Source organism: Pisolithus orientalis (assembly GCF_024613125.1).
Source record: "Pisolithus orientalis strain OTSU chromosome Unknown F5J12scaffold_4, whole genome shotgun sequence".
Classification (NCBI taxonomy): domain Eukaryota; kingdom Fungi; phylum Basidiomycota; class Agaricomycetes; order Boletales; family Pisolithaceae; genus Pisolithus; species Pisolithus orientalis.
The window spans coordinates 1,484,326-1,497,900 of NW_026260785.1; the positions used below are offsets into that span (position 1 = coordinate 1,484,326).

The following is a 13,575-nucleotide window of genomic DNA, read 5'->3' on the forward strand; positions in this document are numbered from 1 at the left end:
ACACGGATCGAAGCAGTCATGATGATGAGTAGGGTCGTCAAAAAGTGAACCGGATCCAATGAGTAACGTATTAGAATCATAGAGAAACATAAACAGAAGGAAAGAAACCGCCGACGTCGGAAGTGGACCATAACGACCCACACGACATACCAAAAGATGAATGAAGCGGAGAATAGCTCATGTCGTTCGTGAGGTAGACTTTAGATCAGCGCAACCTTCCTTGTTTATGCAGCAGCAGCGATAACAGGCGCAGCAGCAGGCGCGGGCTCAGCGGGAGCAGCAGTCTCCTCAACAGGTGCTTGTTCTGTTGCAACCGGAACGGCAGGGTTCTCCAAGGGAGCCAATGGAGTAGGTTCGTCGATCTTAGGTGGGTGTTCGTCGACCTTGGCGGGCGTAGAAACTTCGCTCTTCTTTGGTCGGAAGAAGTCACCGACCCGGGCAGACAAACGACGGCCGACCTTGAGAGCCTTGCTGTCGTCCTTTTTCTTCTCCTCTGCCGCCTTCCGGATCTTCAGCATCTTATGTCTATGGACATATAGATATAAAAATACCTTCTCCTCTACCTTGTCCTCCTTGGGAGCCTCAGTGGACTCGGCGGGTGCCTCTGCAGGGGCATCGGCAGCAGGCTCGGCAGGAGCGGGCTCTGCAGTCTCACTGAAAATGTAGCGTCAGATAGTCGGTGACGACTTGTCAACTGAAAACACACGTTTCCTTGACCGGCTCAGCGGGCGCTTCCTCAACTACGGGAGCCTCAGCAGAAGTCTCCGCGGGTTTGGCCTCGGGAGCAGGCTCTTCCTTGGGGGCCTCCTCGGTAGAGGCAGGAGCCTAACAAACATTAATGAAACGCTTGATCCGACTGCAAATACGATGAACCTACCTCTTCCTTAAGTTCCTTCTTCTTGTCCTTCTTGGGGCTCCTAGGAACCTTGACTTTCTTTGCGACCTGCTTCTGACCCTCCTTGATCGAGGAGAGCAGTTTGGAGATCAAGCCAGGGCTCTTTGGCCTCTCTTCCTTCTTAGCCTCGGCGGCAAGCATCCTGAAAAAGGTCTTGACGCGCCTTTGTCTAATCAAAAGAGGTTTCAACTCACGGTCTTGGCTTCCTCCTTAGGAGGTTCAGCAGCCACGGTCTCGGCCGCAGGTTCTGCTGGAGCTTCGCCAGCAGACTCCGTGACGGGCTCCTGTGAAGTACCAGTCAAACACAACGCAATTTTGGAGGCGACAGTGCAACATACAGCATCCTTTGATTCTTCCTTTGGGGCCTCCTAAATGCACGAATGAGATACGTCGAGAAAAGACCAAAAGAAAAAGAACTCGCGGTGGCAGCAGCGACCTCCTCTGTAGCCTGGGCAGGTGCCTCTGCGGGAGCCTCAGGTGGTGGGGGCAGGCTCTTGTGATGTCTCGACAGCCTTGACTTCCTCAAGTGGGGGCAGCAACGGTGGCCTCAGTAGCAGACATTATGGGGATTGCGAAGTTGGGCTGTGAGAAGAAGAAAAAAAGACAGGTAAGACGCGCGCAGGAAAGGAAGGCAAGTGGGCTGACATGAACAGGCTATATAATAGGACAAGGGAGAGAAGAGCGTGCTACGCAGCGCTGGGCCCGTTGGATAGGAAGAGGAAGAAAGAGAGAAGATACGGTTTCCAACGAATTCCGCGTCTCTCTTATCCCTATTTGGCTCCGCTTACGCGCCAAACAAAAACACTTGCCCTAATCTCGTTCAGTTCAATTCGTTTCCCTTTTTGGGCATATGTTCAACTCCATCCACACTCTCTTCCGACTGGCATCGCCTGCACACCCAGTGAATCCTCGCACGTACGTAGTTGCAGCTTGTGGGATGCACAGGTGATGGCAACTGCAGGAGGTGGCACTCAGCGTTGACGAGTCATGATATACATTTTTTTCTTTTTCAAATGTCACATAAAATTCGGTATTTTGGACGGATCATCCTGCATGTACCTATGCATGTGCTCGCCGCTAAAGGTTCCAGTTAGTACAATCACTTGGTAGTTTCCACACAACTCAGCCTTCGCTGCTTCAGTACAGTGACTGTGTGCACACCAACTACATGTTTCTGCCCGGATTTCTCGCTTTTTTGTTGCGAAAAGAACCACAAGTGCATCACAGCGGACTGTGAAATTGTTCACGCCGAGGCGAGATCGAACGTGATCTCACATGTGACAATGTGAAGAGCTGGTCAGGTTTTCCGAGTTACGTTTCCCACAGCCATTCAACTCAGCTCCTTTCCCCCTCTCTCGCCTCCTTGCTGGGGCCGTGTCCTTTCGACACAATTCGAGAACGCCTGGGTGACTCCAAGAAACACTTTGTCTTCTCGAAAAATCCCCTACTTGCAATGTGAAATAACAGTCTCAACTGTCATGAGGGTGACAGTCACCTGCCAGACCTGAGATCGCTTGAAAAGGGCAACAAAGTCCTTATTCGTCTGGTCAGTTGACCGTGCTTATCACCATCCTGGCCATAACAGTCTCGCGTTCTACGCCTCCCCCTTTCGTGGTACGAAAATTATCTGGCCAACCAGTACCAAGCTTTTCTGATTTTCTGCCCTTCAACCATTTACCCGCCTGTCGCAACCATTCGCCATCATGTCCCCCTGTTGCCATATTATTGTCTTCTACACGCGTCTCCCATCAATGTTGTTTGACATTTCATGCCGATTCATGGCTACCGAGACAGCCATTCGCACGCTCGACTAAACAATCCCAGTTCAATGATCCCCCTGCCCTGGACACCATTGTTAGTCCTTGAATAAGCTTGGGGAGGGCGTGCAGTAGTGATGGCAACATTTGTGTCCTTCATAGACGAATGTAATCCTACAGAATAACGTCATCTGCTCCCGTAATAGATCGGTGCTTTGACGAGACTGATCCGGGTGCGAGCACACGTCTTATCTCATACGAAGGCCTCCACTTGGTAAAGTCATCGTCAATGCCTCGATAGGTTGAGGTCATGGCCAGTTCCCTGCTTCGAGTGGCACCGGATGTCATACAACGTAGTACCCTCGAGACAAGTATTATGGTAGAAATGCAAGTTCCTGGCATGGATCATGAAACGTCATTCTTATCATTTTAAAGATCACGTTGATGGCAAAGCATCGACCAGCTGTACCACCACCATTCTTCCGCTGGTAATCATTCGCCTGCTGCTGGTGGCGTTTTATCCTGCTTTTTTTGGTTACATTTTCCACACAGGCACTTCTTCTCTTCCATCTCGTGGCCCACACTTCAGCCAGCATGGCTACTGCCACTGGCACTGCTGCTTTCGGAGTCTGGTGATACTGTATTTCCGCATTGCAGGTGTCGTATGTCACCGGCATCCTTCTTCCGACCCCATCACATCGTTCTAAATGCTCATCATATTATCAGGGTGCTGGGAATCAGTACGCAATCTTCTGCAACGTGCGCCAGGGTGGAGCTTGGGTACATCTTCGACTCAACTGTAGCCAGTGCTCGGAACGTTCATTTTCACCGTCCATTCGCTAAAGTCCGAATTAATCCCTGCAGTCATGCCAGTAGCATTGCAAATACCCCTTTACAATTGCCTTAGTATTCCTCCCGATTGGTATACTGCTTTTATGCCACTCGTCTTCCACGTCTTTGATTCGACTGAATTTGATCCCCTCATACCACGCGGTTGTACCTTCCTGGCCTTCTTGACCGCAATTTACGTTTATGTGCAGCATCGCCGCGTGTCACGCATTACTGTGAAGGTCCTGGATCCATACCTCCCCAGTAATCCCTTGTGGCATTAGTTCCACCTTGGGGGCGCTCTTCTCGCTCCTCGCTTTCGCTATTGATGCTGGCGTCATCGGTACGCTGCGTAATACATACCGCCCGTGAAGACCCTGATTCGGACAACTGACAGGCTAAGTTGGGAAAATGCGGCGAGCACTTATCGTCCGATGGACTCAGACTCAGATCAGACTGGTATCTGGTTGACCATGAGGCATGTCGGCCACTGATGTCCGTTTTTCTTCTAGGCTTGGCTCATGTCGGTTGCTGCCGCGTCTCTCATTCGATCAGCCTAATCTCTCAATGGAAGCCTTTTGGTTGCTGCGGTCGGGGTCACTTGTCTACTCTTCCCACATAGATATCACGGTACTATTCAATGAAAACAAGCTTGTTGTAGTAGAAAGGAGCTGGCAGGAATTGGAATAAACGGTCTCGTGCAACCGAGATATCTACATGTATGACGAGAACATTGATGCTCGAAATTTACGGACTTCGTACCTCCGTGGAACGTCAGGACTGACGGACGCAGAGTGGTTAATGTGTATATAGTCATCGAGGGCGCAAATCAATTACAGGCGCATATACAAATGTATAACTCCTTTTCGAGAATGAAATTTCCGCGCAAACTGCTCCATTGTCTACGCAAGAGCGTACAATTGCAGACCATCAGCAGTTCATTAGCATTGCAGTGGACATGAAACGGCCTCCAGTATGTAGCACAGCCGCCAACTTCAAGTAGCCTACCGCAGCACGCTGTGGCGGAGTGGCCTTGTAGTTGATACCTTCACTCGCCAAGTGTCGCCTAAGGCATGCATTCTTCAATATAAATGATGATTCAGCACCTATCTGGCACTTGGAATGCAGGGATACCGCTCAAACGAGCCACGTGCGGCTGGGCACACACTGTTCAACTCCGTTCCAGATCTATCGACAACGGAAAGGCAACTCGCCGTGTTTCTACACGTGGCAGCGCGTTGATTGCGCGTGGATAAATACGAATTTTCATAAGACTGAAGGTCAGTCTTCAAATAATGGTGGCTGTTTTGGCAGAGCCGATGATAATCCATGAAATATCGGTGGGTAGCCAAAGAACACAGCAGTGATATAGACACGGTGAGGCCACCGCGTATCAGGGTAAGAAATGAATGGCTCTACGCCGCAGCCTTCGTACCTATTTTGCTGACGAGTCCTTGTGTCGTGCGCGAACACGAAGACCCTTTGTCTTCATCGGTTTCCGTTTTCCCTCTGGAAGAGACGCAAAGACATCAGGTCTGATGCGATGTATACCAAAAAGAATGCAAACCACAAACCTTCGACCTTCTTGACCTTCTCAGCCGCGTCAGCGACGGTACTCGTCACGGCGTCCAATCCCACATTATTTTCTGTCACTTTCGCCCGCTTCTCAACCTTGAATTTCGCAACGAAGAAGCCATCCATGTTGTGTACGTGCGGGTAAAACCGCCTAGTAAGGGCCACTGAGGGATGGAACGTCTTTCCGCGGTATTGCGTGTACCCCTCACGACCAAACCCGATCCCTGTGTCGACAAGCTTAACATTAGACCGTTTTTTGAGTGCGTAGTTCACTACGGCCTCGTTCTCGTCTACAGTGACCGAACAAGTTGAGTAAACGAGGTATCCGCCAGTCTTGGATTCGGGCGAGACGCTGTCGATCGCACAGAGAATGAGCTGTTTTTGGAGGTGTGAGAGAAGCATGAAATCACGATCGCTCTGTTCACTTCATGTAAGCGAAAAGAATACATCAAGACAAATCAGACAGGGCCTACCTTGTTGACCTTCACGCTAGAATCCTTGCTGATAACCCCCGTCCCGCTGCATGGGGCATCCAGGAGTACCCTATCGAATCCACCCAACACTTTCGGGAACTCCCGGCCGTCATATGAACACACGGTTACGTTCTTGCAACCCATGCGGTGGGCGTTGGCTGCGAGACTCTTCGTTCGGGCCTTGTTGGCATCATTGGCAATGACGTACCCAGTATTTTGGAGGAGGGCAGCGATGTGCGTAGTCTTACCGCCGGGTGCAGAGGCCATATCGAGAATGCGTTCGTTGAGTTGGGGATCGAGAGCAATAACGGGGAGGAAGGAGGAAGCGGCTTGGAGCATGTAGTGTCCGGCCAGGTATTCGGGTGTTGCACCTAGCTGCTACGTCAGCACATGGACTAAAGCCCGAGGAGTAACGCTGACCTATCGGCACTGTGCTCTCGAAAACTTGAAGACCAACGTTCGTCCATTTACCAATTGGTTCAAGGTTGACACCCCGATTAATGAGTGCCTGAACCAAATCTCGTCGCCGTGTTTTCAGTGTATTGGTTCGGATAGTCACCGGTCTCGACACCTCATTTGCTTCGAAGAACTCGATCGCCTGGCGGGGGAACCCCTCAGCGCACGCATCAACTTAGTCATAAGTGAAATACCTCTGCAACCGAGAACAAGTGGAAAAGCTTCTCGGCCAAGAATTCGTTGTACCCGTAGTAACTTGCAATGTCTGAAATCAACTGTGCAACGTATTCCGAGCGTGACCTGAGAATTGGATTGAGTATGTCGACACCGAAGGATCTGTCCAGACGTACCTGCCCTCCTCTGCTAGTCTTTTGAAATTACCCAGTATACGGACGCAATGTCGCATACGTTTCTGTACGACATGGACGTCGGCAACGCTTTTCTTCTCTTCTTCTCTCTCCTCTGCAGTAGGCAGGTGGAATGGTTCGCCCATGGTCTCGTCGTCGTCGCCGTCGCCTACCATATCAACATCCTCATCGCCCTCTTCTGCGGCAGTATTTTTTACCTCTTCTAAATCAAGCTCAGCCTCGCGAGCTGCTTCCTCGTCGATGGCACGCGAACGTGCCTCCATATTTGCCATCGTGATACGCTCCCCCTCGCTTTCAGAATCATCGTTGTCGGATGCGGACGAATCATCAGATCCTGGAGGAGACACAACCACCACGCGGTGCTTTTGAGGTTGTCGTTTTGATTCTCTGGCGTTCTTTGGGAAGAGTTGTACTTCCTCTTCGTCGTCCGAGCCCAAATCCAACTCTTCTGGAGCACCTTGGAGGACATCGTCACTGAGAAATCGCGTTTGGAGGTGAGTATGTCAAGGAATATAGTATAGTTCATGTACTCACTTGCTAACGTCTTCCCAGCCGTCGCTCTCTCCGCCGCTCTCAATCTCATAGATCTCCTCTTCTTCTACTATCTTCTTCTTCTTCTGGGTGGACGGAGTAGTAGTTTCGCTTCTCTTCCTATCCTTTTTTCCTGATACCTTGGCCGTGCCCTTGGTTCTCTTCGCCGGCCGTGCTTGCGCCAGTTCTGAGTCGAGATCAACGTCCGCATTTGCCTTGCGTTTGCCGAGTTTTTTGAAAGATGGGCGGTCTGCACCGGGTTCTGATAGAGGTGCCGGCGGTGGCTGCTTGTATTTTGCACGTCTTCCACCCATAATGATTGTCGAGTATTGAACGATAGCTACCTGCACTCGAACTGAGCACTTTTTTCTGACCTTCCTTATTTGGCTATCAGACCCTATCTGAAGTATATGTGCAGGTAACTTGTGTTTTGCTGTTACCAATATCACCCCCCTACCCAATCCTCAACCCCAACGCGAACCCGGCAACAAACGATGCCCTTGCTTGAAAATCCACAGTCAAAAAATCAATCATCCATCTCAACATCGATCCAATCGTGGGAGGTCTCCTTTTCCCTGCCGCATCCGCCCTGTAGAACAGGTTCTCAAAGTGTGACGCCATCCGAGCCCAATCGACCTTGACGAGCGAAAGAGTACCAAGGTACTTAATGCAGACTCAGTATATGTATATATGATCATATTCACGGAAGACGCACCTGAAGCAAGACATATGCACCGCCGAGAAAGAATGCAACTAAGCGTGCTCCCTTCTTAACGAATACCCCTGCACATACTCCGCACACGGTGCCAAATGTAAGCTCATAGAAGTTTACCGAGGATTGTGGTGGTGGTGGCAAGTTTGGTTCCAGTTCAGGAGGAGGCGATGATGCAACGGCTTTGCAATATCAAGACAGGGCGCTAACCAGGAAACAGTAACTACTCACCATCGCAGTGGACCTTCGACTGACTTGCGAAACTGGCGAGGCTTAGGCCAACACCTGTTGCAGCTAGTAAGAAAGGAAAGGGACGCCAGTAAGATTTCGGAAGGGGTAGTAAGGTGGATGGCTGCAGTGTTGCAGTGCTGAAAGCCCTCAGGTCCCTCGTCGAATGTCGTTGGATATTACATGTTGATAGTCGCGTGGGCGCTCGGAACCGGGCATTTATTCGAAGAAGTGGAAACGCCATGTACCTTCCTTGAGGGATCGATACCAAGTACCAGTACGTGGTGGCGTAACGTGTTGGAGACGTCACGCTACTAGCATACTTGGCGCAAGTCCTTCATTTCATTTGGTTACGCCTCGTTCACATACTTATTGTGTTCGCATTCGTTGACATATGCACAGACAAGGGGTGGATGAACGAAGGATGTCGGAAAAGAGGATACTACGTGTTACTGCTAGCTGCTACCCACTGCAAGTCTGCTGCAATTGTTATTGTGGTGTACAGGCTGGTCTGGTTCAAGAAATCGTATCCGTGCATTCGCCTGGATGGAGTGCATCGACCAACATAAATACAACTCCGAGGAAGTGACTCTTGGGTGGTTAGTATGTACAGACTAAATTCACGTAGGTGGATGTTACTTGATCGTGCGATCACTTCTCCTCGCGGCATTGATCGTGAAGAGTCAACTGGAAAATGTGCCAACATGCAATAAATAATCGTATGTCCCGTTCGTGCACCGTCAGGGTATTTGTTACTGTAGCAACGATGCACACGAGAACCTAGAATGATCGAAGCGTAAAGTCCATGATGCTGAGTCTGAACGTCCAAATATGAATGCAACACTCCCTACTACTGCCTAGGCCTTGCCAGCGGCACCAAGAACAAGCTTTCTCCACTCGTCCATGTCAACGCTAGAGACCACGGAGTCCTGGCGTGCTTGCAGTCGCCTACCACCAACGATATTCAATAGTTCTCCCGCGTCAGTTGACACAGGCCGTGACCGATCAGAGAGATGGAATTCGAACGTCGTTGGCGCGGCGCTCCGGCGAGAAGCATGGTCAGGGATGGGAAGCGCCGTTAGTGGCGGATCAAGGTAACCACCTCTGGGACCACCGACCTCCACCTGGTCTATGTCAATGTCTTCTTGCGCAGGCCGAACGGGGGGGTGGGGGGGACTCTCACCCCCTCTGGTGTGTCTTCGACTGACCGGTTGCCTAGTGACCGTGGGTGCTCGACTCGGAGCCGCAGACGATTGAATGTAGAGTGACGGCGACTCATAGCCGTCAATAACAGTATACGCACTGCCACGTTCATTAGACCGAGCCTCTAGGAGCGACTGCTAAACATACCTGCTGCTCGGCTCCGCAGGAACAATGGTTTCCCCGACAAGTTTCCCCTCCGATTGATCGAAAGAACGGAGCGCAGGGCTGGAGGGATCAGAAGGAGCAGCGAAAGTTCTGTTTGTAACCAGCACTGAGGAGGCACGGGGGGTTTGTGCTACACTGTTCCGCGAAGTGGACCAATATCCTGAGTCACGAAGTCCGGCCATCCCATAGCCACCATCAGTGGCAACTTCTGGCGATAATCGGGCATTAGCTTGCGAGAGCGTAGGGGTCGATGGCAATGACGGCGACCCGTAACTATATCCGCTTGGACTGCCCGAGGATCGTGGAAATTCAACAAGTGCCGTTTTCGGCGACGTCTTGTCCTGGTTTTGTAGTAGCCATTCCTGCACATCTGCGGATGTTGGATATTGCGGCTGTACTTCTTCTTCTTCTATCATCTTGGATTCTTCAGGTTTCTCCCCTACAGTGCGGTCCGAAGTACTCTCCAGATCAGGCTCAGCCCTCGGAGGAAGCAGAACCACAAACGGCAGAGCTATGCCATATAATCCAACTATTTTGATTATCAGCGCCTCAACCAGAGCCCGATGCGCCACAGTCAGAACATACGTAAGCCAGCAATCACCCAAGACCCGTATATGATGACATTAGTCAATGTGTTGCACGTCGACCACCCTCCTGCGCGCGCGGCGGTGAATTTCATAACCAAGCAGGTACAAACGCTGCACTTCACTTACCAAATGCATTGCAGGGGAGATGAGGTTTCAGTATCATCACAGTTATGGTTCCAGCTGGTGTGTCAGTCAGTGATTATAGGCGATAGGCCGGGGGAAGCAAAACAACCTGCATGGAGACCAACAAGAACCAGGGTACGTGCGGCATCGGGCCAGTACGTATACTTCACCACGATCCTGGTGCGCATAAGGATACTGCAAGAACCTGTGCATACCAATGTCCACTCACATAAGATATATCAAGATGGAACTGACAAAGTCCATGGCGACGAGGCCTGAGAAAACACCACCTTCAAACATGTCAGACTCAGCACAGGGCATAGGGTTCACGACCTACGTTGGCCCGTCTCATAGCTTGACCAGTTCTTTGCCACATACACTGCGATGAGGATCGACCATAGTAGACACAGGACAGCAGCGAAAGCTAATCGCACGGTGTGAGATATGCACGAAAATGTGTTTAGTTAATTATCAGGAAAACTCACATAAAACTGTAATGCGAAATCTGCGAAACAGCGACCAACCCCCTTTGAGAACCGGCATTTGAGACAAAGTAGACGGGACCGGGGAAGAAGACGAGGGGATTAAAAGAAAAGTCAAGGTAAGATGAGAGTCATGAAACCAGCGAGGCAACCGCAGTCAGTAATTAGCTGGCCATGGGATAAGTTGGGGCACGATAATATTATATGTTCAAATATTTTTAGGCGCCTCGATGCCGTTCCACGGTTGGCAGTGCTGCTGCCGCAAGGCTGCGCTGAGGGCAGGGTCTGATGTGGACTGATGAACTGACGTGATTGTCGAAAACGACCTGCAAAACTGTATGGACTCGAGCGCCTCTTCTAGTAAGTAGCATCCGGAGAACAGAGAAGGCTTCAGAACCAAAATACCAGCCCGGTGCCAGTAGGTACTTCCATACCCCGTCGATCATTGCTAAATCCGCGTGGTGTTCACGTGACCGTGAATATACCGCTTTGCCCAATACGATCGTACTAATAGTGTGCGAGCACATCTACTAAAGCGCTGGGCGCATCTCGACCTCATACCACCATGTCAGATACCGGTGAACATCAGCCACTGCTCCCAGCCTCCGATATCGAGGCTGTACCATCAAGGAGGAACAGGCCTTCAACGTTAGCAGCTTGGCGCCAGAACACCGCTCAGTTCCTCGAGTCTCCTGGGCTGCACACGTTTGTCATTACACTGGTGGGTAGCTGTGTTCCTGTCCCTTTTATCCCCAGATTGATTTATTTGCTCACATCCTGGCCACTAGATTACAATTGATGTAGCCTGCGTCCTCGCCGATCTGGGGTACAGCTTTCTGTCAAATGGATGTATACCCCCGGAGGGTCCCGAATCACCAGCTTGGCTGGAGGTCTTAGCCAACATATCCCTTGCTATTAACACATTCTTTTTGATTGAAATACCTCTGGCTTTATGGTCCTTTGGAATCAAATTCTTCTTGCCGCTCTCTAACGTCCCTCACGCGTCCTTCCATCTCTTTGATGCTATCATCATCATTACGACCGTCGTCCTTGAGTTCGTTCTCAAGGGTAAGGAGCGTGAACTCGTGGGTCTACTCATCACACTGCGTATGTGGCGGCTTGTCAAGCTTGTCGGGGGTAACGTCGATTCCGCTATCTCCATATGGCCAGTACGATGACGTTCTCATTAGGTATTGCCGTCGGCGCTGGTGAAGTGGAGGAAGAAGTCCTCAAAGAACTCGACGAAACAAAAAGAAAATTGGAGGGCACATCAGCTGCACTCGCAAAAGCCCGGGAAGAGAACCGGAAACTGAGGGCCCGTGTGCTCTGGCTCGAGACGGGAGGATCCGAGGGTACGCCCGACCTGTGAGCCGAGCAGACGTGCCCCGACACCTATTCATTCCCTTTCTGCGTTGTGTTATTACTGACTATCTCACATTTCAATCCTTGTGGGAACGGTTATTTTTGGTTGATTGTGATTAAACAGTAGTCACTAATCTACATCTTTGAATTCATTACAACAAGTACTGGGCTAACGCTACAGAAGTCAAGTCCGCATGCACCTAGTAGTCCAACTGAGCAAAATAACTTCAGGGAAGTGAGCAGCACTCCACGGAAACAGCACTTTAAAAGTAACCCGCTTTCGTAGCGTCAGCGGGTATCCAGTGAGACAGATGTGGACGCGGAATAGGAAGATCCGGGTTGGCAGTCCCTTTCGGGAACAACGTCTGTGCATGCGAAGTGAGGGTCGAGTGGTCGTTACTCGATTTCATCTCCGACCGTCCAACGTAACGGGTGTCCCTCGGCACAACAGCTTCCTTTGCAAGAATGGTGGGTGGCGGGGGCGGCAAAACCCCGCGTAAGGCAGGTAGTAGCGGTGGCTTAGCAAATGGTTGGTCGACACCTCGTCGTCCATCTTTTTGTCGTGCCCAGACAGGTCGGGCGTTGTCAATAGACTCATGACCTTTGGAGGACAAGGCAACTTTCGAAGGAGATTCCGATTGGCTTTCGATGTGAGTGAGTCTTCCCCAGCGTTCTGTGATATACTTTGTGATGGCACAGGATTCCGCGCTTGCATTAGAATACCGTGAGAAGGCCTTCTCCTTAGCGAATACCTTAGCACTGGGGGACGGCACTTTTGCATCGACGTTGAACCACGGCACCGAGGATATTGGCATCCGCCAAACGTCTGGAATCGAAGGTGCATGTAGCAATGTGGTAATACATATTGTCAAGCAATAGGTGAGGACTGCAGTCGCCAGTATTGTTAGATGTCGGCATGAGCCTATATTAGGCACGTACTGATGAGAGCGACCATCCAGGTCACAGGGACCAGGAGCGAAGACGAGGCGCAAGTTGACCATGTCCCTGTTGAAAATGGATGGAATCAAACGCAGCTCCACCTCCATGATCCGTCCGCTTACATTGTGAGTGACAAATCACAGGTGGTCCGTTGACTGTCGCGTTAATACTAGAGGCTAGACCAAAGTAAGAGGTGAAATCGGTTACACGATCAAAATTTAGAACCGACCAAGTTGCACAGTGCACATGAGGACCGTCCAAGCACACTCAAACCGCACGTGTTCAGGTCTTCCCTGGGAGCAAATAGCCTCGGCAATGGATGCCCTGTCGCAGAATTTAGAGCTTATTCGTACTATCGAAGTAAGAGAGCTACGAACAAGGTCACAAATAGGAGAATTAAGGATGAGCTTATAATGACAAGTATGGGCGCACCGGGCGCTGCAGGATCAACATCAGTGAACGGACGCTCTCTACTCCTTCGCAAGCGAGACGTACCAGTATTTGCAATTGCCGATAAATTCCATCCTGCGAAGACAAGTAGCAAGACGTTCAAACAGAGAAGTAGGGCTGGCGGTTATTCCTTAGTTGGGTATGGGCCATGGCATCAACAGTCAACAACGCACCAAAAAAGATCGTGCGTATGACAAGGAACGCGTTCGGCATTGGATTGATGAGGTCGTAAAAGAATGCGTTGGTCGGTTCGTGAGGAAAATCAAGTTAACTCTAGCTGAATAGTTTACCAAGGCAGTGAACTTGGCTGCAATACGGAAGTCAGTCGTAGCAAGGGAGAAGAAAACAAATGCCCGGACATCTCACGCCATGTGAAGCAGATGTTTTAATGGATGGGTATGTCATTGTCGTTGCAATGGCGTGGTTCGGAACAATAGCCTC

General features: G+C 50.6%; 6 protein-coding genes across 6 annotated transcripts; 1 reads left to right on the forward strand and 5 right to left on the reverse strand.

Annotated features, from left to right (window-relative positions):
• Nucleotides 1-5: 5 nt before the first annotated feature.
• Nucleotides 6-1,382, reverse strand: F5J12DRAFT_394914 (uncharacterized protein). The gene is made up of 7 exons (XM_051739210.1): nt 1,313-1,382; nt 1,234-1,263; nt 1,090-1,179; nt 878-1,037; nt 707-825; nt 552-654; nt 6-500 (listed from the first exon to the last, which is right to left on the reverse strand). Exons 2-7 carry the CDS (start codon nt 1,236-1,238, stop codon nt 225-227), a joined length of 753 nt encoding a protein of 250 aa, XP_051603819.1. The 5' UTR covers nt 1,239-1,263; nt 1,313-1,382; the 3' UTR covers nt 6-224.
• A 3,443-nt stretch (nt 1,383-4,825) lies between these two features.
• On the reverse strand, nt 4,826-7,229 carry F5J12DRAFT_395125 (NOL1/NOP2/sun family RNA met). Its single transcript, XM_051739215.1, has 7 exons — nt 6,887-7,229; nt 6,335-6,826; nt 6,179-6,284; nt 5,949-6,126; nt 5,529-5,899; nt 5,055-5,472; nt 4,826-4,989 (listed from the first exon to the last, which is right to left on the reverse strand). Exons 1-7 carry the CDS (start codon nt 7,195-7,197, stop codon nt 4,916-4,918), a joined length of 1,950 nt encoding a protein of 649 aa, XP_051603820.1. The 5' UTR covers nt 7,198-7,229; the 3' UTR covers nt 4,826-4,915.
• Nucleotides 7,230-7,336: 107 nt separating this feature from the next.
• F5J12DRAFT_903702 (FUN14 family-domain-containing protein) lies at nt 7,337-8,067 on the reverse strand (the record flags this gene model as incomplete). The annotated part of the gene is made up of 3 exons (XM_051748439.1): nt 7,337-7,546; nt 7,599-7,777; nt 7,827-8,067. 3 exons carry the CDS (start codon nt 8,065-8,067, stop codon nt 7,337-7,339), a joined length of 630 nt encoding a protein of 209 aa, XP_051603821.1.
• Nucleotides 8,068-8,373: 306 nt separating this feature from the next.
• Nucleotides 8,374-10,887, reverse strand: F5J12DRAFT_394940 (uncharacterized protein). Its single transcript, XM_051739211.1, has 8 exons — nt 10,387-10,887; nt 10,239-10,325; nt 10,131-10,191; nt 10,011-10,078; nt 9,905-9,958; nt 9,777-9,845; nt 9,174-9,720; nt 8,374-9,125 (listed from the first exon to the last, which is right to left on the reverse strand). The coding sequence occupies exons 1-8, from the start codon at nt 10,442-10,444 to the stop codon at nt 8,681-8,683; spliced, it is 1,389 nt and encodes a 462-aa protein (XP_051603822.1). The 5' UTR covers nt 10,445-10,887; the 3' UTR covers nt 8,374-8,680.
• A 61-nt stretch (nt 10,888-10,948) lies between these two features.
• F5J12DRAFT_714604 (uncharacterized protein) lies at nt 10,949-11,752 on the forward strand (the record flags this gene model as incomplete). Its single annotated transcript, XM_051740899.1, has 3 exons — nt 10,949-11,104; nt 11,172-11,520; nt 11,574-11,752. The coding sequence occupies 3 exons, from the start codon at nt 10,949-10,951 to the stop codon at nt 11,750-11,752; spliced, it is 684 nt and encodes a 227-aa protein (XP_051603823.1).
• A 128-nt stretch (nt 11,753-11,880) lies between these two features.
• Nucleotides 11,881-13,558, reverse strand: F5J12DRAFT_394990 (uncharacterized protein). The gene is made up of 8 exons (XM_051739213.1): nt 13,494-13,558; nt 13,308-13,441; nt 13,180-13,251; nt 13,062-13,122; nt 12,914-13,008; nt 12,807-12,860; nt 12,685-12,750; nt 11,881-12,631 (listed from the first exon to the last, which is right to left on the reverse strand). The coding sequence occupies exons 2-8, from the start codon at nt 13,345-13,347 to the stop codon at nt 12,009-12,011; spliced, it is 1,011 nt and encodes a 336-aa protein (XP_051603824.1). The 5' UTR covers nt 13,348-13,441; nt 13,494-13,558; the 3' UTR covers nt 11,881-12,008.
• Between the last annotated feature and the right edge of the window lie 17 nt (nt 13,559-13,575).